At 37.6% G+C, this 23,693-nt stretch overlaps 1 protein-coding gene and 1 long non-coding RNA gene across 7 annotated transcripts in view; both read right to left on the reverse strand.

Annotated features, from left to right (window-relative positions):
* Positions 1-23,693, reverse strand: part of LOC148006284 (uncharacterized) — a 392,633-nt gene that overhangs the window by 276,556 nt on the left and 92,384 nt on the right. The gene's annotated exons all lie outside the window — the stretch shown is intronic.
* Positions 3,523-23,693, reverse strand: part of LOC147994892 (uncharacterized) — a 43,194-nt gene continuing 23,023 nt past the window's right edge. For 2 of the 6 annotated variants that reach the window (XR_015686653.1, XR_015686652.1), the window contains 2 exons: positions 18,204-19,242; positions 3,806-4,110 (listed from right to left, as the gene is read on the reverse strand). Coding sequence is in view for 1 of the 6 variants with exons in the window: in XM_087659748.1 (XP_087515874.1) it covers positions 3,943-4,110 (168 nt within the window). In the remaining 5 variants the exon portion in view is untranslated. Of the gene's footprint in view, positions 4,111-18,203; positions 19,243-23,693 lie in introns of all 6 variants that reach the window. The other 4 variants (XR_015686654.1, XR_015686655.1, XM_087659748.1 and 1 more) reach the window with 4 other exon arrangements.

Here is a 23,693-nt window from a genome sequence, read left to right on the forward strand (position 1 = left end):
GAAGGGGAATAACAATCAAAATGTAAATAAGAAATCCTCAAGTTAATAAAGATGGAAAAAATGAATTAAAAATAAAAGATTTCAATATCTGTCATGTCACCCTGCGGTGAGTTCTGTTGTTTTGACACTAGGTGGTGACCTAAGTCCTGTTCACTTCAATGTTATTATAGACTTAAAACCATAAAAAATAGAAGGAACTTGGCTGAACTTGTGAATCTGATGTCAGCAACTCTTCCATAGCTCTACAAGGGAAATCTCAGAAAGGCATTTAGTCACCAAGAAGGACTACTAAGCTCATTTGTTAGGCTGTTGTCTCATCACAATTTTGAAGCCAAGGTTTATTATGTATCTTCATCGAAAAACCAGGAAACAAATTTTCAAACATCTCAGTGGTGCTTTTCCAGTAAATAATTTTCCTCATGATGAGGAGTGTGGAGACATAAAATCCTGGAATATGATATAAGTAATCAGGCTACAATAGTTGTATAGACAAAACTGTCCCTGAAATCACAGACAGAGCAACACATAAGCATGAGGCATCTGAATCATAAGATAGGAGGCAGGAAGTATTCAAATGATCCATTTTGGAGATAAATTCCAATAGCCTTTAGGCCTAAAAATCCAAGTTTTCCTAAAGTAATTACCTTGGAGACTAGATCTTTAACAATCAGGCCTTTGGAGGATGAACAACCTCCAAACTGCACCAACGAGTAAATAATTTTTGTCTGAATACTAGAGAAAAAAATCCTAAAATTCAACCATTGTTTTATTAATAGTTTAGTGAAAGAATACATTATTTAATGAACAAGGTAATCTCCAAGACAAGCAATGGTCTGTGAGTATTGGAAGCAAAGATACAAAAATGAAACCTAAATTGATCTAAACTAATAGATTAATATGTAGAAATGTTTACATCTAAACCAGAAAATAACTCAGTTATCAGACAATAGGTAGATAATTTTGCTAATGTACTTCGGAATTTTTTTTTTTGTCAGAGGGATTCTCTTGGCTTTGTCCTTAGACAGACAGTACATGTGGCAGCTTGGCTACAACAAGCAGAATGGTTTGCATTCAGAACTACAGGAGAGTGTGCAAGCTGAATGTATTGGTAAATTCCCAAGTCCTCAGGCTCCATCTTATTGATTTTCAGACTGAATTCTCTCTGTGTCCTTCTGCCACTAAAGCTATGCTGGACACCAGAAAATCTATTGTAAACTCTGTAGACCAGGCCCTTTGTGCCCTGTTCTGGATTCTGCAGAAAATAATTCATATAGATGATTTTATCACTGTACACATGGCAATATAATCTGGCTCTCTAGGAGTGACAGAGGTGGAAAGTGGATCCTAGAACATTGTGATCTCATTGCTCATACCTGAAATACGGAGAGAAGGACAAGGTCATTTACAATCATAATGAGTGACTTTTACTTATCCCAAATCTCATGTTTACTATTTTGTAGGTGTTTCTAATTCATACCCCACAATGCCCCTTTACAAATAGTAGCAGAGCTAAGTGTTCTTTTAAATTAGTTTGCAATTTGCCCCTTTTATTTGTGTTAAAATTTATATCAGGTACCATGTGCTTGCTCCTTCTAGAATGTTCTCCATGGATCTAAACATCCCATGTCATATTGGAAGGCAATACTTGCATATGTGTGTGTGTGTGTGTGTGTGTGTGTGTGTGTGTGTGTGTGTGTGTGTGTGTGATTACACACAAATAAATCCCAACATGGACAACTGTGAGGTACCTTTGTATTTTCACTTTCTAGATTTCTCTCCTCTGCCTTTACCAGGACCCTCCAACATGAATAAGTCTAGGAGCAGAACAGGATATTTCATTTTGAATTAAACTGAGTAATCCAGGGGTCAAGCCAGGCAATTTTCCAGCTTGATATTTATTTTAGGCTTGCCTGGGTGAGCCTCTCTAAGGAGCAGCAATATGCAAATCTCCTTGTGAGTGCAGTGAAGTAAGTCAAACTGTCAGGTCAAGTGGCAATAAGATACCCGAGGCTGAAGAACTTTCCTCTAAACAGGTTCAAATGAAGCTTCATTTGAGCTTTAAATAGTGCTGGTTAGGAGAGTTCAGACCTGTTGATTTAGCAGAAGGAATTTATTTGTATTGCTCTTTTACTTGTCCATTTTCAAGTTCATCATATTTTCCTAGACAAGTTTTACCCTTCTCTTCACTACAGATCATTTTTTTTACTTGTTTATTGTGTCAATCCTGCTTCATTTGTAGTAGTTTATTCAGAAACTTAGATTTGTGCATACATATGTAACAATAATAAGCTGAGAAAGGAAGTAAGTCATGGAAGAAGGTGGAGGAGGAAAGGGTGTTATCAATAAGAATGCTCCCCACCCCTGCCCAGGCTCATATGTTTAGTCATCAGAGATTAGCACTGCTTGGGAGAGATCAGAAAGTATGATCCTTTTGGAGTAATTTTCATCTTGTTGGAGTAAGTGCTCTATCACTTGGGATAGGTTTTTTGCTAAGCACAATGTGACCCTGGTGGGGACAGAGTGACATGATTCCTGTCCCCTGAGACAGGACCCTAGTGCAAGCTCCATGATTGTAGATAGCTGCTGTGAGCAAATGTTCGTTTGTGTAATAATGTACACATTTTCACATTCCTCCCAGGAATGTACTCTCGGTTATGATTAATGACTCCATAATAATCCTGGGCAACAGGACTCCAGGAGTCAAGGGTGTGGCTAATATATCAGCAAAATGATAAATGCTAGAACCTTAGTACTGCCCTGCAGGTTATGGGAAAGTCCTTTAAATACTTGAGTTCAAAATATATAATTTCTCAACTACGAAAAATATAAGGATCCAATAAGAATCATGAATCTAAAGACACAAAGGCAGCTACATTATTAACCAGTTTTGGACTAAATGACTGAATTGATATGTAAAATAAAAGATTTAAAAGATTGGCCATGTGTTCTGTAAGAGATGAGCTATCCAGGGAATTTTTTTTTTTGATTAAGGAGAGAGAATTGCTTGGAGAACTGACAGACACACACATACACACACACACACACACACACACACACGCGCACACACACACACAGAGAGAGAGAGAGAGAGAGAGAGAGAGAGAGAGAGAGAGAGAGAGAGAGAGAGCATGGACAGAGCTATCTCTTGGAATATGAAGCACAACACATGTAATTAACTAGATCCATGGTTTGACTTCAAGACATTATTTTTATGTAGGTCCTAAAGAACTGGAGTACGAGCTATCCCCAAAACTCAAAGGCTCCCACCTGTTTGTGGGCTTTATTCCTCTTGATGGGCTTTGTTGTCTGATATCAATGGGAGAGGATGCTCTTAGCCTCACAAAGACTTGAAGTGCCAGGCTGAGGGCATTCCCAGGGTTAGCCTCACTTGCTCAGAGAAGAGGGGAGGATGGATGGGGGAAGGATTGTGAGAGGGGATGACCACAAGTGGAACAGTGAGTAAAGCAAATAAGTAGAACGAGTAAATAATATTAAAAAAAACAAAGAAAATAATAGAAATTAAAGAAAAAAATTTTATCATTTGAATACATGCCATAAAATTTATAAAACAAAAATTTAAAAAGTCATTCTATTCTCATGCAATATATTCTAAACAACAGTTCCCTTTCTCTTTTTCCTCCCTCCAAATCTCTCCCCCAGATCCAATGCTTCAGAATTTCCCTTAAGAAAAGAGTATCTTTCCTAGTGATAACACCCAAATATGGCAGAGAAACTAGTAAGAAGGCTAGGCATAAGGCCTTATAATGGTCCATGGCTCCTTGGAGAATAATACTCGGACTCAAATAGTTTGCAAAAGCAACTATTTTATTCTGTAGGAGTTCACCATCCAGGGTCTCTCATTCCAAGATGGAGATGATCAAGTAAGTTCATGGGTCTCATTTAAAGTATATTAGGAGAATTCCAGGGTAGATGACTGCTATCTTAATCTGTTAGCTCCATGTCATAACCATTTCTGGGGTGCAGCTGTCTTGAAACTGTTTCTGGGAAAGTCTGGAAACTGTTGCTGAGGAAGTCTGGAAACTGTTCTTGATCCATTGCCCTTGCTTCAGAGAGTATGTCTGCATTCATATCTCGGGGCATAGTCTCTCCCTTGTATAAAATCAAATCAAAATATTAAAATAAAATGCAATGGCAAAGTAACTCTAGTAACTAAAACGGAATGTATATTGTACTGACAGAGAGAAGGGTGTACATTACAAAAAGTTGACACTCTATAGAAAGCAATCTTCACTTAGTAAACACAAACTGAATTTTTCATAATATCTTAAGTGAAAGAAAACAAATATACTCAGGAATCTACTCAAGATAAGTGGACATACCTGTACACATGTAATCTGCTAAAAATGAACTCATAGTATCTTTATTAATAACTTCTCAAGGTAGAAAATTGCAATGTTCAAATGTTAGAATAAACATGATCATTGGGGTTGAGTCAGCAATGGAGGCATATTACTTATTTATTCACACATTATTGACCTGTCCAGCGGATCCAGTTATTCAGGGTCCTGAAGAGGTGTTCTACCTGTAGGTCAAGGGGGTGGAGAGAAGAAGGAGACCAAGAAAGTTCTGTTGTCAAGGTCTTGTTTTTTGAGAGGAATGTACAGCATTTAAAGCTCTGAGGCAGGAATTGAAGCTTAGGGTGGGGGAGTATTGGGTAGTGCCCAAGGATATAAGGTGAATCACTAAACTGCAAGATATCCTCTTAAACAAAGAGCCAACAGTCTTCCAGGGACATGTTCTTTGAAAAGGTCGAACCTTTCTCAGGAATCTGCTCAGGCTGAAACATCCTGTGATTGATCCTGGAATCTTCCTGGAAGAGGCTTTTGGCCAACAATCTCATAATCTTACAGCAGCCACCCTAGGGGTGAGCTTCTCTGGCCATACAGCCCAGAGTCACGTAACCACCTTGAGCTATGCAGTCACAAAGCGGCCAGACCCAAATCGAATACGGCTCCCTACACATCATGAATGAAATTTGAAATACAGTTGTATTATGAAAATATAATTTGTCACTGAAGTACATGTGCTGCATGATTTCCTTCAAATGAGATTTAAAAATTAAAACATACTATATATATATATATATATATGGCAATGTTTATTGTAAATATTCCTTGTGAAATACATTGAACACTTAAATAAGTCCCTTTGGTTGTAATTTAATGTCTATTTTCTAATACTAAGAATGCAGTCAATACAGAGAAGATAACGTTGAATGATTCTCTACCTTCACATATTCTGGTAGTAAATTAAATTAAATCCTACGAGCACAAAGTTCTGGGTGATTAATTCATATTTAAAAGTAATTATCTGTGTGTCCTCAATACATTCAATTAGTTCTCTGCAATTTAATTGTTTGTATATATTTAATGTTTGAAACAATTTTAAACTGAACGAGAATATTCTGTTATTCCATATTTACAATTGATTTGAACGGTTTTGTCAGTCACTGAGCATTCTATTATCTCCTAATCAGTCAGCAGCTTGTTTTACTAATTTCACTTTTGACCTCTCTTTACTCTCTTTGCCCCCTCCCCCACTTTCCTCTCTGTGGCCTTTTTCCCCCCTACTCCCTCTCTATAGGTATTCCCAGCAAGCCTCTCCCCTCCCCTCCCCCACATTTCTTTCTCTTCTTCTTTTTCTCCTCTTCTTCTTTTCTGTCCCCATCCCTTCTTTTGCTACTACTCTCTTCTCAACCTGTTTTCCCATGCCTCCCCGAAAAAACTTCCTTTTATTCTAAATCTGTCCTATGGCTGGTACGTTGGTGAGGAGTGATGCCTCAGCATGGGCTTGCAAAGGGATCCTCTCCCAAGGCCTTATACTGTGCTTTATAAAACATATCACTATTCACATTTTCTTTTATCTAAGTAACCTTAAGTCTATTATGTAAAGTATCTTTTAAAATAATGGGGTAGATTTCATTTTCTAAGGGACATCTAACTATTCAATTAGTAAACTAATTTAAAAATTAAATTTTACTTCTTTCTAAATGATTTTTAATTCCTTATATTAACATTTGAATGTGTCATGCAGCTTTAAGAAACCACACTAAATTTGTTTAGGGGCCATCCTCAGAGGTATTGACCATCCCCTGTGGCTTGCCCTAAGCAGCAGGCTGGCCCTGATTCCAATTTACAGAGAGAGCTGAACACCTGGACAGTCTCTCTTCCCCTTCAAGTTGGAACATCAGTCTGTAGCCTTCTGTCCCAGAATCATCCAACAGACCTTTATTGAGCAGAATTTTAAAGAACTGATTATCCTTGTCTTTTCAGAGGTTATCAGTTGACTATTCTGCATAGTTTCTCCATTTTCTGGATAATATTTTTGTCTGTAGATGAATTGAGGCAATTATGACCTTGTGGCTGTTTGCCACAACTGGAGCAACTCCACTGATGCTCAGTTTCTTCTTCGAATCTAAGAGGTGTTGTCAGGAGCAGATATGTCTCAACAGCAAGTGGTTAAACAACATTAAATGTCACATACTGGATTTCTGACATTTTTGAAAACTATCTATGTAAAGTATATCTGAACTGTTAAGCCTTGACTACTTTTAGCCATTTCAAATTGAAATACCTTGAAAACACCCTTATGATTAATTCAGAGCCATGAGTTTGTTACTTGGCTGTTAATTCACTCATATGTTTAATCACATAGAAAAGGTTTGTAAAGACAGTTTATAGAAGGACTGCATCTAAGCATTGTATACTTACATTTTTCTATCAATAGAAGAAACTCATACCAATGAAAACCTTAAGTCTGTATCAAAATAAATTCATTACCAAAATGAGAAAATATAACTTCAACGTTGTAACAATTACAGAGATTTGTACCTAACGAGATTATGGCTACACAATACTAGCTATTTCCTAGTAACCAGAAAATCTTTTAGTTTGACATCTTTCCCAGAGGAATAATAAAATAACCACAAAATTCAAACTCACACCCATTTTGATAATTAAATAATTCAAACAAGGGAAGTAAAACAAACACAGTATGAACCTATCCTCACTTTTTTTTTAATTTGTCAAGCCAGGATATTTAACCTAAACTTCCTGTGGAGCCCACTTTTGGAGAACATAACTTATCCTACAGGACTTCAAATTATGACCATTTCTAAATTCCCTAGAAAGACAACCGAGAATAACGGGTTACAGTGGTTAACCCCAAACCTAGTGAATTAAGATGATGACCCTCCATAACTTCTTCCTGCTGAAAATGGGCATTGAATTATCTTTAAGGGGGGCAGAGAGGATAGGAAAAATGGCAGAGTTGACTAGGCTTTAAGAAGGCCATTCCAATGCAAATCAAAACAACCCTGAGATTTCACCTCACACCAGTGAGAATGGCTAAGATCAAAAACTCAGGGGACAACAGATGCTGGCGAGGATGTGGAGAAAGAGGAACACTCCTCCATTGTTGGTGGGATTGCAAACTGGTACAACCATTCTGGAAATCAGTCTGGAGGATCCTCAGAAAATTGGACATTGAACTGCCTGAGGATCCAGCTATACCTCTCTTGGGCATATACCCAAAAGATGCCCCAACATATAAAAAAGACACGTGCTCCACTATGTTCATTGCAGCCTTATTTATAATAGCCAGAAGCTGGAAAGAACCCAGATGCCCTTCAACAGAGGAATGGATACAGAAAATGTGGTACATCTACACAATGGAATATTACTCAGCTATCAAAAACAACGACTTTATGACATTCGTAGGCAAATGGCTGGAACTGGAAAATATCATCCTGAGTGAGCTAACCCAAACACAGAAAGACATACATGGTATGCACTCACTGATAAGTGGCTATTAGCCCAAATGCTTGAATTACCCTAAATGCCTAGAACAAATGAAACTCAAGACAGATGATCAAAATGTGAATGGTTCACTCCTTCTTTAAATGAGGAAAAAGAATACCCTTGGCAGGGAAGGGAGAGGCAAAGATTAAAACAGAGACTGAAGGAACACCCATTCAGAGCCTGCCCCACATGTGGCCCATACATATACAGCCATCCAATTAGACAAGATGGATGAAGCAAAGAAGTGCAGACTGACAGGAGCAGGATGTAGATCGCTCCTGAGAGACACAGCCAGAATACAGCAAATACAGAGGCGAATGCCAGCAGCAAACCACTGAACTGAGAATAGGACCCCCGTTCTATCAATACCATCAATAGGAATCAGAGAAAGAACTGGAAGAGCTTGAAGGGGCTCGAGACCCCATATGTACAACAATGCCAAGCAACCAGAGCTTCCAGGGACTAAGCCACTACCTAAAGACTATACATGGACTGACCCTGGACTCTGACCTCATAGGTAGCAATGAATATCCTAGTAAGAGCACCAGTGGAAGAGGAAGCCCTGGGTCCTGCTAAGACTGAACCCCCAGTGAACTAGACTGTTGGGGGGACGGGGACAATGGGGGGAGGGTGGGGAGGGGAACACCGATAAGAAAGGGGAGGGGGGAGGGGGATGTTTGCCCGGAAACTGGGAAAGGGAATAACACTCGAAATGTATATAAGAAATACTCAAGTTAATAAAAGAAAAAAAAATGAAAAAAAAAAAAAGAAGGCCATTCCAGCAATTGTTATTCAGTCTCTGATGTCTAAATTCTTACTGGATCCTTCAGAAACGTTGAATGAGGCAAGATGACCTTGAATCCGTGACATCAGGAGTTTAAGCAGGTCAGTTCATTATGTCTGAGGATGAATCTCACCAAAGTTCTACACTCTGTAATTCAAATCTCAAAAGAGAATTTAAATACCATCAAGATATCTGTATAGATTTTGTTAGTCTGTGTGGGTGCACAGACTAGTTAGGAATGAAATTTTGCTTCTTGTTTAAGCATGTGAGAAAGTCTTTTTTTTTAATGAGCCAATTTTAATACTAACCAATCATAAGTCTTCATTCATGCCATGTGAGTGATGGCATAAAGAATTTTTACTTTTTTTGATTCTCTTAAAACTAGTTCCTCAGGGAATCTCCCTCTGTCATATCTGATCCATTTAATTCTGGAAGGAATCCAGGGCCTAATCATCTTTTTCTGTAAGCAGAAACATAGTCTTTCTCCCAAATTTGCATGCCCTTTAACCTGTAACCAGAAATACTTTTGAAAAGAAAATTGTACAGATTTAAGGTTTAAAATATAAAATTAAAAGAATAAGTTTCAAAATCCAGACAGGGTGGGGCCCGCCCTACAGCCAAGACTGACGGGCCACTAAGATACAGAAGGGCACCTCCCCCAGCTTACTCGGAGTCACACCTTAACCAGATGTCTTTCAAACCCTGAAAGAATTTTAGGAAAACACAACCAAATGAATGAAGGAATTGAATAAAACCATCCAGAATTTAAAAATGGAAATAGAAACAATGATAAAGCACAAGAGGAGACAACTCTGGAGATAGAAAACCTGGGGAAGATATCAGGAGTCATAGATGTAAGCATCACCAAGGGAATGCAAAGGATAGAAAAGAGACTCTCAGGGGCAGAAGATACCATAGAAAACATCAACACAACCTTCAAAGATAATGTAAAATGCAAAATGCCCTTAGCCCAAAACATACAGGAAATCCAGGAAACATGAGAAAATCAAGCCTAAGGAAAATATGTATAGAAGAGAATGAAGATTTTCAAATTAAAGGGCCAGTAAAGATCTTCAACAAAATTATAGAAAAAAACTTCCCTAACTTAAAAAAAGAGATGCACATAAACATACAAGAAGCCTATAGAATTCCAAATAGATTGGACCAGTAAAGAAATTCCTTCCATCACATAATAGTCAAAACACCAAATGCACAAAACAAAGAAATAATATTACAAGCAGTAAGGAAAAAAGGACAAGTAATACATAAAGGAAGACCTATAAGAATTAAACCAGACTTTAGACCAGAGACTATGAAAGCCAGAAGATCCTGGGCAGATGTCATACACACACTAAGAGAACACAAATGCCAGCCCAGACTACTATATCCAGAAAAATTCTCAATTAACATGGGTGGAGAAACCAAGTTATTCCATGACAAAGACAAATTTACACAATATCTTTCTAGAAATCCAGCCCCACAAAGAATAATAGATCGAAAACTCCAACATAAGGAAGGAAACTATGCCCTAGAAAAAGCAAGAAAGTAATCTCCTTGCAACAAAATCAAAGGAAGTGACACACATAAACATAATTACACCTCTAAATATGAAAATAACAAGAAGAAACAATCACTATTGCTTAATACCTCTCGACATCAGTGTAATCAATTCCCCATTAAGAAGACACAGACTAAGAGAATGAATACTTAAAGACAACCCAGCATTTTTCTGCATACAGGAAAAACACTGGAGAAACAAAGACAAACACTACCTCAGAGTAAAGGCTGGAAAAATATTTCCAAGCAAATGGTCCAAAGAAACAAACTGAAGTAGCCATTCTAATATCGAAAAAAATTGACTTTCAACAAAAAGTCATCAAAAATGATAAGGAAGGACACTTCATATTCATCAAAGGAAAAATCCACCAGGATGAATTCTCAATCCTAAATATCTATGCTTCAAACGCAAGGGCACATACATTCATAAACGAAACATTACTAAAGCTCAAAGTATACTTTGCACCTCACACAGTAATAGTAGGAGATCTCAACACATCACTCTCATCAACGAACAGATCATAGATACAGACATTAAATCGAGACATAGAGAAACAAACAGAAGTTATGAACCAAGTGGATTTAACAGATATTTACAGAATATTCCATCCTAAAACAGAAGGATGAACCTTCTTTTCAACACCTCATGGTACCGTCTCCAAGACTGACCTTATAGTTGGTCACAAAACAGACATCAACAGACACAGGAATATAAAAATAATCCCATGCATCCACTCAGATCACCACGGACAAATGCTGGTCTTCAAAAACAACAATAACGACAGAATGACCAGATAAACATGGAAGTTGAACAGTGCGCTACTCAATGATAACTTGGTCAAGGAAGAAATAAAGAAATTGAAGACTTTTTAGAATTAAATGAAAATGAAGGCACAAGGTACCCAAACTAATGGGACAATATGGAAGCAGTGTTAATAGGAAATCTCATAGCTATGAGTGCCTGCAAAAAGAAATTGCAGAGAGCATACATCAGCAGCTTGACAACACACCTAAAAACTCTAGAACAAAAAGAAGCAAATACAAGCAACGGGAGTAGATGGCAGGAACTAAACAAACTCAGGGCTGAAAGCAACCAAGTAGAAACAAAAAGGACTATACAAAGAATCAACAAAACCAGGAGCTGGTTCTTTGAGAAAATCAACAAGATAGATAAACTCTTACCCAGACTATCCAGAGGGGACAGAGTGTGTGTCCAAAATAACAAAAATCAGAATTTAAAAGAGAGACATAACAACAGAATCTGAGGAAATTCATAGACTCAGGAGATCCTACTACAAAAGCCTATATTTCATCAAAACTAGAAAATCAGAAGGAAATGGACAATTTTCTAAACAAATATCAGTAACCAATGTTAAAGCAGGAACAGATAACCATATAAACACCCCCATAACTCCTAAAGGAATAGAAGCAGTTATTAAAGTCTCCTAACCAAAAGACTCCAGGACCAGATGGGTTTAGTGCAGAATTCTATCAGATCTTCACAAAAGTCTTCATACCAATACTATCCAAACTATTCCACAAAATAGAAACAGTTAGAGCACTATCAAATTCCTTCTATGAACCCACAATAACTCTTATACCGAAACCACACAAAGACCCAACCAAAAAAAAAGAGAACTTCAGGCAAATTTCCCTTATGAATATCAATGAAAAAAAACTTAATAAAGTTCTGACAAACCGAATCCAAGAACATAGCAAAATGATCATCCATCATGATCAAGTAGCCTTCATCCTAAGGAGGCAGAGATGGTTCAATATATGGAAATCCATCAATGTAATCCACTATATGAACAAATTCTAAGACAAAAACCACATGATCATGTCATTAGATGCTGAGATAGAATTTGACAAAAGTCATCACCTCTTCATGATAAAAGTTCTGGAAAGATAAGGAATTCAAGGCTCACACCTATACATTGTAAAAGCAACATACAGCAAGCCATTAGCTAACATCAAGCTAAATGGAGAGAAACTTGAAGCAATCCCACTAAAATCAGGTACTAGAAAAGACTGCCCACTCTCCCCCTACTTTTCAATACAGCACTCAAATTCCTAGCCTCTGGAATCAGACAATGAAGGAGGTTAAATGAATACAAATTGGAAAGGAATAAATCAATCACTATTTACAGATGATATGATACTATACTTAACTGCCCATAAAAATTCCACCACAGAACTTCAAAGGCTAATAAACCACTTAAGGAAATAGCTTTCAATAATCTTTTCTCAAAGAAGTCAATAGCCTTACTCTACTCAAAGGATAAACATGCTGAGAATGAAATTAGGAAAATGACACCCTTAATAATAATCCCAAATAATGTAAAATTCCTTGGTGTGACTTTATTCAAGCAAGTGAAACATCTGTCTGACAAGATCTTCAAGTCTCTGAGGAAATTAATTGAAGAAGATCTCAGAAGATGGAAAGATCTCCCATTCTCATGGATTGGCAGGATTATTATAGTAAAAATGACCATTTTTGCCAAAAGCAGTCTACAGATTCAATGCAATCCCCATCAAAATTCCAAGTCAATTCTTCATATAGAAAGAGCAATTTGAAAATTCATTTGAAATAATAAAAATCCCAGGATAGCAGTAATAGCCTCAACAAAGCTTCTCAAAAGTTTAAAAGAACTTCTGGGCAAATCACCATCCCTGAGCTCAAGCAGTATTACAGAGCAATAGTGGTAAAAACTATGGTTTTGGTACAGACTCAGGCAGGTAGACCAGTGAAATAAATTGAAGACCCAGAAATGAACCCACACACCTATGGTCATTTGATCTTTGATAAAGGAACTAAAATCATCCAATGGAAAAAAGATAGCATTTTCAACAAATGGTGCTGGTTCAACCGGAAGTGAGCATGTAGAAGAATGAAAATTCACCCATTCTTATCCCCCTGTACAAAGGTTAAGTCCAAGTGGATCAAGGACCTCCATGTCAAACCAGATGCACTTAAAGCAATAGGAGAAAATATGGGAAAGAGTCTCAAACATATGAGCACTGGGAAAAATTTCCTGAACAAAACACCAATGGCTTATGCTCTAAGATCAAGAATTAATAAAGAGCACCTCGTAAAACTGCAAAGCTTTTGTAAGACAAAGGACATTGTGATTAGGACAAAAAGGCAACTAACAGATTGGGAAAAGATCCTTACCAATCCTACATCTGATAGAGGGCTAATACCCAAAATATACAAAGAACTCAAGAAGTTAGACTCCAGAAAGCCAAATAACCCTATTAAAAATGGGCTACAGAGCTAATCAAAGAATTCTCAGCTGAGGAATCTCAAATGGCTGAGAAGTACCTAAAGAAATGTTCAACATCCTTATTCATCAGGGAAATGCAAATCAAAACAGCCCTGAGATTCCAACTCACGCCTGTCAGAATGGCTAAAATAAGACACTCATGGGACAGCAAATGCTGGTAAGGATATACAGAAAGAGGAACACTCCTCCATTTTTGGTGGGATTGCAAAGTGTACAACCACTCTGGAAATCATTTTGGAGGTTCCTCAGAAAATCGGACATTCTATTACCTCAGGACCAACCTATACCTCTCCTTGGCATCTACCCAAAAAATGATCCAACACACAACAAATTCACATGTTCCACTATATTCATAGAAGACTTAATTAAAATAGCCAGAAGCTGGAAAGAACCCAGATGTCCTTCATCAGAGGTATGGATACAGAAAATATGGTACATCTATACAATGTAATACTACTCAGCTATCTAAAACAATGACTTCCTAAAATTCATAGGCAAATGTATTGAACTAGAAAATATCATACTGAGTGAGATAATCCAATCACACTAAAACACACTTGATATTCACTCACTGATAAGTGAATATTAGCCCCAAAGCTGGAATTACCCAAGATGCAATCCACAGAGCACATGAAGCTCAAAAGAAGGATGACCAAAATATGGATGCTTCACTCCTTCTTAAAAGGGGGAACAAAAATATCCATAGAGGATGCAAAGTTTGGAACAGAGACTGAAAGAATGGCCATACAGAGCCTGACCCACATGTGGCTCACATAGATACAGCCACCAAAACTAGATAGGATGAATGAAGCTAAGAAGTGCATGCTGACAGGAACCGGATAAAGATTTCCTGTGAGAGACACAGACAGAGCATATCAAATACAGAAGCAAAAGCCATCAGCAAACCACTGAACTGAGAAAGGGACCCATTGGAGGAATTAGAGAAAGGATTGAAATAACTAAAGGGGCTTGCACCCCCATAAGGACAGCAATGACAACCAACCAGAAGTTCCAGGGACTAAACCACTACCCATAGACTATATACATGGATTTACCCATGGTTCCAACTGCATATGTAGCAGATGATGGCCTTGTTGTGTTGGAAGGAGAAACTTTTGGTCATGCCAATGTTGGACCCCCAGTGTAAGTGAATGTTGGGAGGATGGTAAGGGGGAGTGAGTGTGGAGAATACCCTTATAAAAAAGGGTAGGCAGAAGAGAAGGGAATAGGGGGACTCATAGATGAGAAACCTGCAAAGGGAGTAACATTTGAAATGTAAATAAAAACATTCAAAAAAACCTTTTTACTAATTTTAGGTCTCCCTTCTGCAATTTTTATGGTTCAATAAGTCTTCGAGCTAATGGAAATCTTGATCCACAGTGTTAGGTCTATAGTTACCTCTGCACCTATATTTCATAAAAATCGATTGATTTTATACCTCATATATACCTTGCCAAGTAAATGCTACATGAGTTAAGTGGCATAGTACATTTTCTATAGAAGTGATGAGTTGAATATCTGGAACAATTGGATTTAACAGGCCAGAGATTTCCACCTAAGTGTAAGTAGAAACACATATGTTTGCCTTTGTTAATCAAATAAAGTTTACATTGTTCTAAATTTGTTTGTAACTGTATAAGTGCTTTTTCATAAAATAAAACAAATTAATGTAACAACTGATAAAAATAAAATAAAATAAAAGTCAAGCACATAAACAACATTATCTTTTTCCTGGTTCCCATAAAAAAGTTTGAAACAATAATTGGATGTTGAGTTCCCTCTGCCACGTTTTACATTATTCTTTTCTAATCTTTCCTATCATTTGCCTTCCATAAAGCTGCCATACTTTAAGTTGGGATGTATATGCCAACACCAAGAAGAAAAAAAAAAGGCAAACTACTCAAAAAGTATTGCCCACAAGTAATACAATGTCTCTAAGGTTTTCAGCTGATTTGTAGAAGCAATCCTTTTCTATTTAAGTATACTGAAAGATGAGTCTGGGTGTTGTGAAAAGGGAGAACTAGGTTCTAAGCTTCATAGATCTCAGAAAAGCACAGATATAACAATGCTACATCAGCGTTAATACAGGGAAAGAAGTATGCTGAGATACCACAGCTAAATCTTTTTTTTTTTTCATCTATATTAACTTGGGTATTTCTTATTTACATTTTGATTGTTATTCCCTTTCCTGGTTTCCAGACCAACATCCCCTAATCTCCCCCCTCCCCTTCTCTATGGGTGTTCCCCTCCCCATCCTCCCCCCATTGCCGCCCTACCCCCAACAATCACTTTCACTGGGGGTTCTTGGCAGGACCAAGGGCTTCCCCTTCCACTGGTGCCCTTACTAGGCTATTCATTGCTACCTATGCAGTTGGAGCCCAGCGTCAGTCCATGTATAGTCTTAGGTTAGTGACTTAGACCTTGAAAGCTCTGGTTGGTTGGCACTGTTGTTCATATGTGGTCTCAAGTCCCTTCAAGATCTTTCAGTCCTTTCTAAGATTCCTTCAACAGGGGTCCCGTTCTCAGTTCAGTGGTTTAATGATGGCATTTGCCTATGTATTTGCTGTATTCTGGCTGTGTCTCTCAGGAGAGATCTACATCCGGTTCCTGTCAGCCTGCACTTCTTTTCTTCTTCCATCTTATCTAGTTTGGTGGCTGTATATGTATGGGCCACATGTGGGGCAGGCTCTGGATGGGTGTTCCTTCAGCCTCTGTTCTAAACTTTGCCTCCCTATTCCCTCCCAAGGGTATTCTTGTTCCACATCTAACTCTTAGTCCAAGTGTAAGGCTGGTATGTTTTCATCTGAGGAGTATTTTAAGGAAACTATTTTATGGTAGGGCAATTGTTTTACTAGTGCAGTATCTTTACCTCTGAAAAGAACTATGTATGTTGTTATATGGCCTGGGATACCTGAGACACAGTCAGTATTAAGCTTCTGAGATAAATAATCCTGAATCTGTACCTAGATCTGCTTATCTTTTGCAAATTGGCAGGTTTCCAAAGCAGAAGAGATTGTCCCAAGACTTACTACTCGGTCATTTAGTGTACAATAGTTAGGCCAATCAGGACAAAGCAGAGTCATGAGGGCTCCTTCCCACATCCCAAGGACTACAATAAGAATTTAAATGTGACTCTCTGACCAGTGATGTATGGTACACTGGGGGGTTGTCCTTGTTTACTGTGCTTAATTTTGTTGAAGTTTAGTTTGTATTTCATCCCAGAACCAGATTAAACATTCAGCGTATCCAGTCCTATCCTCTTTGTCTGCATCTCTGGGACACAATCACCATCACTTCCTAGGCAAGTCAGAATATTAGCAATTATTGGACTGGATTCAGCACAAACTAGGTTACATGGTTAAACTCCTGACCTGCTATGATCCAAATCATAGTTGGGAGATTGAGTCATGCATGCAGATGTTAAGGCTGTCTCTTGAATCAGGATAATGTCTCCAGTTACTATTCACAAGTTAAGAGTGAAGATATGGTTTGTAATAATCAGCAAAGATGCATATTACATAGTAGTGTTTTCTCTTATTGTATTCAAATTTGTCTTCAATAATCACCCATAATGATGAGGAATTGTGGGAAACAGTAGCAAATGGCAGAAAAATTGGCCAACATGGATATCAATAGCTGTATACTTCTTCATTTTGTATTCTTGTAAGCACAGTGAGGGCTACTAAATTATAGTTTTCAAATTATTAAAAAATCCTGATCAGTTTACCCTTTTAATTTATAGAAATGACTATTCTAAACCCACAAGCACTTTACAAGAAAAAAATAGTGTTTTAGCGATCATTCACAGTTATTTCAATAAATAAAAGGTTCAACATCCCCTTCTCTATTGTATATTTCCTGACAGCAGGATAGTCTTTTACATTCCTCAACCATTGTTTTGAAATACATTATTTAACATACAGCTTATATATTAGAATTTTTCAAATAATATCCAAAATTACTTCAACAATTTTAACGCATTAAAATAAAATGTATTCTCTGGAGACATATGTGTGGTTTGACCTTGGGCATCTAGGGACCCTGGGAATCTGTTGAATGCTGAGATGAGTAAGTCTTGAACCTGTGCCCAACAATACAATAACTGGTTCCCTTTGATTTGCATGCATTCACTGCACAGCTTTAGGGACTTCTTCATATACCAGTCACACCCTGTGCAGTTGCCATTGCAATCAGATCTTAACATGCACATGAGGGTCCCTGTTCAGTTCCTTGGGATTCTGCTGCTCTGGCTTCTTGGTAAAATAAATAAATTTAAATAAATAAATAAAAATCTAAAATGAGAATTTCATTGTTATGCTATGATTAGTGTTTACTGGCATTTGGGGAATATCCTTTCTTATCATGATTAACTATTTACTATGTCTCTATTCTATTCCTAGGTGCCCGATGTGACATCGAGATGACCCAGTCTCCCTCCTCCCTGTCTGCATCTCTGGGAGACAGAGTCAGCATCAGTTGCAGGGCAAGCGAGAATATTAACAATTATTTGTCCTGGTATCAGAAGAAAGAAGATGGAAGCGTTAAACTCCTGATGTACCACACATCAAGGCTACAACCTGGGGCCCCATCAAGGTTCAGTGGCAGTGGGTCTGGGAAAGACTATTCTCTCAGGATCAGTGGCCTGGAGTCTGAAGATATTACAACTTACTATTGTCAGCAAGGTTATAACTCACCCACAGTGATACATGTCATAACATAAACCCCTATAGAAGCAGAGTGAAAGGCTACACTTACCCAGCTGCTGCTTCTCAAGAGTCTAAAACTGTTTTTCAGATATCTTGGGTGTTTTTCAAAGCTCATAGATAGTCATTTGTTTTTTTAAAAAAGGATAAGAGGTCTTCTCTGTCTTCTATCTTCCTTCCTCTTCATTTCCAGAAATACAGAGTACCAGTATCTTTTCTGCCTTAACGGAGGACACAGTCATTCCCTGTGAGAAGTCTGAGTTGTAGCACTAGTTGGGATGCTTGCAGAACAGGGAAAGATACTGTGTGGACATCTTTGCATTGCGTTTATTAAATATAGAAAATTAACTTCTAAGTACCAGTATTTAAAAGTAGAAAAAGATTATTGATGGAATTTGTAAGTATAAATGATTTGTGGTCTTCAAATAATGCTACAGCACATGTTTCAAAGAAATGGAAGCCTGCCTAACCACGATTCCCTTTGTTTCTTGTAATTCTAGCAGTATTTATTGATGCTTTTAGCTTTCGGCAGCACTTTCCATAGAATTCTTCTGGCTCCTATGTGCATTACTCTGCTTAAAGGTAGTAAACAATATTGAAACATCTTCATATGACTTTTTTGGTTCAGTTTCTGGGTTCACTCAAGAGTCAGGATAGTTGATGCTGTTTGTTTCCTATGGAATTCTTATTACTTATTACCTTTACCACTTTCTCCAACACTTTCATAAGAAAACATAAGTTTCATTCAATGTTTGGTTGTGATCCCTGCATCTGTTTCAGTCTTCTGCTGAATGAGGCCTCTCAGAAGACAATTATGCTAACATCATATCTTCAAGGATAACAGAATATCATTAATAGTGAAAATAAGGTACTTTGTCACTGTGGTTTGCTTCCTTAGTGATTCAATATGAGTAGCTATTGATTCCGTAGAAACCATTTTTAAGGCACTGTAGAGATGACTACATAGCATTCTTACTTGTCATGAGGTTATATTATGCAATGTTGAAATGGCAGTCGTCTTGTGAAATACATTCAGTTAGCACATGGTATATCATGGAAGATGAACACAACGAAGGTAAAGTGTAGGATAACTGGAGGAAGAAGAGGTAAAAGAAAAGATATTAAAATAAAATTTATTTTGTTCTTTTTTAAATTAGATATTTTTATTTACATTTCAAATGTTATCCCCTTTCCTGGTTTCCCATACATAAGTCCCTTGTTCCATCCCCCTCCTTTTTCTTCTATGAGGGTGTTCCTCCAACCATACACCTACCCCTTTTTTCCATGACATTCCCTAACCCTGGGTGGAGGGATTGAGTCTCGGTAGAACCAAGGTCTTCTCCTCTCATGGGTGCTCAACAAGACCAAACTCAGCTACATATGCAGTTGAAGCTATGGGTCTGTTCATGTTTATTTTTTGGATGGTGGTTTAATGCCTAGGAGCTCTGGTTGGTTGGTATTGTTGTTCTTATGAAGTTGCTAACCTGTTTAGCTCCTTCAATCATTTCTCTGACTCCTAAAATGGTGACCCTGTTCTAAGTTCTATTGTTGACTGCCAGTATCCGCCTCTGTATATGCCATGCTCTGGCTGAGCCTCTCAGGTGACAGCTATATCAGTATCCTGTCAGTATGTACTTCTTGGCATCAGCAATAATGTCTGGGTTTGGTGACTATTTGTGTATGGGCTGGATCCTCAGGTGAGGCAGTCTTTGGATGGCCTTTCCTTCAGTCTCTGCTCCAAAACTTTGTCTCCGCATTTCCTCCTATGAATATTTTTTCCCTCTTTTAAGAAAGACTGAAGCATCTGCATTTTGTCATCCTTCTTCTTGAGCTTCATGTGGTCCGTGGATTGTGTCTTGCATAATTCAAGCTTTTGTGCTAATATTCACTTATCAGTGAGTGTATGTTATGTGTGTTTTTTTGTAATTGGGTTACCTCACTCAGCATGATATTTCCTAGTTCCATCCATTTGCCTATGAATTTCATGACATATTTATTTTTCAAAGCTGAGTAGTTCTTTATTGTGTAAATATACTACCTTTTCTCTATCCATTCCTCTGTTAAGGAACATCTAGTTTATATTCAGCTTCTGGCTTTCATAAATAAGGCTGTCATGAACATAGTGTAGCATGTGTCCTTTGTTATATATTGGAACATCATTTGAGTATATGTCCAGGAGTGGTATGGCTGGGTCCTCAGGTAATACTATGTTCAATTTTCTGAGGAACCTTCAGAATGATTTCCAGAGTGGTTGTACAAGCTTGCAATCCCACAAACAATGGAGGACTATTCCTCTTTCTCCACATCCTTGCAAGCACCTTTTGTTACATGAGGTTTTTACCTTAGCCATTCTGACTGGTGTGAGGTAAAATCTCAGGTGTGTTTTGATTTACATTTCCTTGATGAAAAAGGATGCTGAACATTTCTTTAGGTGCTTCACAGCCATTTGATACTCCTCAGTTGAGAATTCTTTGTTTAGCTCTATACCCCATTTTTAATAAGGTTATTTGATTCTCTGAAGTCTAACTTCTTGAGTTCTTTGCATGTATTGGCTATTAGCCCTCTATCAAATGTAGTATTGGTAAAGATCTTTTCCTAATCTGTGGGTTGTTGTTTTCTCCTAATGACAGTGTCCTTTGCTTATAGGAGTTTTGCAATTTTATGAAATCATAATCGTCAACTTTTTTTAATCTTTCAGCATAAGCCATTGGTGCTCTATGCAGGAAATTTTCCCCAGTACCCATGTGTTGAGGCTCTTTCCCACCTTTTCTTCCATTACTGTGAGTGTAACTTGTTTAATGTGGAGGTCCTTCATCCAGTTGAACTTGAGCTTTGTACAGGATGATAAGAATGGATTGATTTGCATTCTTTTACATGCTGACTGCCAACTGAAACAGCTCCACTTGCTGTCTTTTATGCACTGGACAGTTTTAGCTTCTTTGTCAAAGATCAAGTGACCATAGTTTTCTGGCTCCATTTCTGGGTCTCCACTTCTATTCCATTGATTTAACTCTCTATCTCTGTATCAATAACATACAGGTTTTTTTTAAATAACTATTGCTGCATATTGCTTTTACTAGATTTAGATATGAGACTTGAATTCCTGATCTTTCTAAGACTTTCAAAAGGAAGGTGTATTGAATTTTGTCAAATGCTTCCTCAGCATCTAATGAGATGATCATGTGGTTTTCTTTTCTTTGAGTTTGTTTACCTAGTGGATTATTTTGATGGATTTTCATATACTGAACCATCTCTTCATCCCTGGGATGAAGCCTACCTGATCATAATAGATGATCATGAACTGAATTTTAATGTGATCTTGGATTCAGTTTGCAAAATTTTCATTGAATATTTTTGTGTCAATACTCTTAAGGGAAATTAGTCTGCAGTTCTATTTTTTTTGGTTGGGTCTTTGTATGGTTTATGTATAAGTGTAATTGTGGCTTCATAGAAGAAATTGGGCAGTGGTCATTCTGTTTCTATTTTTGGAATAGTTTGGACAGTATTAGTATTAGGTCTTTTATAAAGGTCTGATAGAATTCTGTTCTAAACCCATCTGGTCCTGGGTTCTTTTGTGGTTGAAAGACTTTTAATAACTGTTTCTATTTCTTTAGGAATTTTGGGATTGTTTAGATGGTTAGTCTGATCCTGATTTAACTTTGGTACATGGTATCTATTTAAACAATTGCCCATTTCCTCCAGATTTTCCAGTTTTTGTAGTGGAACCTGATGATTTTTTTGTTTAATTTACTCAGATTCTGATGTTATGTCTCCCTTTTTCTTCTGATTTTGTTAATTTGGATAACCTTTCCATACATTCTGGTTAGTTTGGCTAAGGGTTTTTCTATATTATTGATTTTTTCATAGGACCAGCTCCTGGTATTGTTGATTCTTTGTATACGTATTTTTCTACTTAGTTGATTCTGCCCTGAGTTGGATTATTTCCTGCCTTCTGTTCCATTGGGTGTATTTGCTTCTGTTTGTTCTCGTGCTTTTAAGTGTGCTGTCAAGCTGATGTTTTATGCTATCTCCGGACACAAAGCATAAAGGAAATCAGAATTATTGTGGAAAACTAAACTTAAGAGTGAGGTAACTCATCACAGAAAAACACACTTTGTATGAACTCATTGATAAGTGGATATGAGCTAAAAGGTTCAAATTACTCAAGATGCAATCCACAGACTACAGGAAGCTCAAGAAGAAGGATGACTAAAATGCGGATGCTCTCACTCCTCCTTAAAAGGGGAAAAATAGCCATAGGAGGGGATATGGAAGCAAAGTTTAGAGCAGGAACTCCAGGAATGGCCATTCAGAGTCTGCCCCAAATGTGGCCCATGTATATACATAGCCACATACTAGATAAGATTGATGAAGCTAAAAGATGCATTCTGGAAGGGACTGGATATAGATCTCTCCTGAGACAAACATCCAGAGCATATCCAATACAGAGGTCAATGCTAAGAGCAAACCACCGAACTGAGAACAGGACCCCCTTGGGGGCAAATTAGAGGAAGTATTGAAAGGGTTGAAGGAGCTTGAAACCCCATAAAAACAACAATGCCAATAACCAGAGCTTCCAGGGACAAAACCACTACCTAAAGACTATACATGGACTGACCCAGGGCTCCAACTCCATATGTAGCAGAGTAGCCTTGTTGGGGCACCAGTGGAAGGGGAAGCCTTTGTTCCTCCCAAGGTTAGACCCCCAGTGCAGGGGAATATGGGGGTAGTAAGGGGCATGTATGGGGGGAATACCCATATAGAGAAGGGTGAGGGGAGGGGTTGGGGGTTTATGGACAGGAAACCAGGAAGGGGAATAACATTTGAAATGTAAGTAAAGAAATATATCTAATTAAAAAATATATTTAAAAAGAATGATAGAAATAGAAGATGATTCTCTGCTCTATGGTCCAGGAAATATTTTCAATAAAATCATGTAAGAAAACTTCCCCAACCTAAGGAAAGTATTCACTATAAACATAGAATAAATTTGCGAAACACCAAATAGTTAAAATCCGCTTACCACATAATAATTAAAGCCATAAAAGTATAAAGAATAAATATTAAAAGCTAAAGGTGAAAAAAGGCAAGTAACATATAGGCATACCTATCTGATATGCACTGAGTCTCAAGACACACCCTAAAAGCAAGAAGGGACTGGGCAGATGTCTTGCAGTTTCTAAGAGTCCTATGATGTTAGCCCATGCTACTATATTCATCAAAACTTTTAATCACCATAGATGGAGAAAATAAGATATTCCATGGCAATAGCAAATGAAAGCATTCCAGAAAGCCAGCCCTACAGAAGATAATAGAAGGAAATCTCCAAATTAAACATGTTAACTACATGCATGAAAACACAAGATATAAATAATTTCACATCAGCAAAATCAAAAGAAGAGAAACAGAAACACACACACAAACACAAAAAAAGAGAGAGAGAGACACTACCAATATCAACATAAAAACAACAGGATTAACAAATTTGGTTATTAACATATTGCAACACCAATGGACTTAATCCCTCCGCCAAAGAAAACAA

The sequence above is a fragment of the Rattus norvegicus genome, chromosome 4 (genome assembly GCF_021556685.1).
Source record: "Rattus norvegicus strain SHRSP/BbbUtx chromosome 4, alternate assembly SHRSP_T2T, whole genome shotgun sequence".
NCBI classification, from domain to species: domain Eukaryota; kingdom Metazoa; phylum Chordata; class Mammalia; order Rodentia; family Muridae; genus Rattus; species Rattus norvegicus.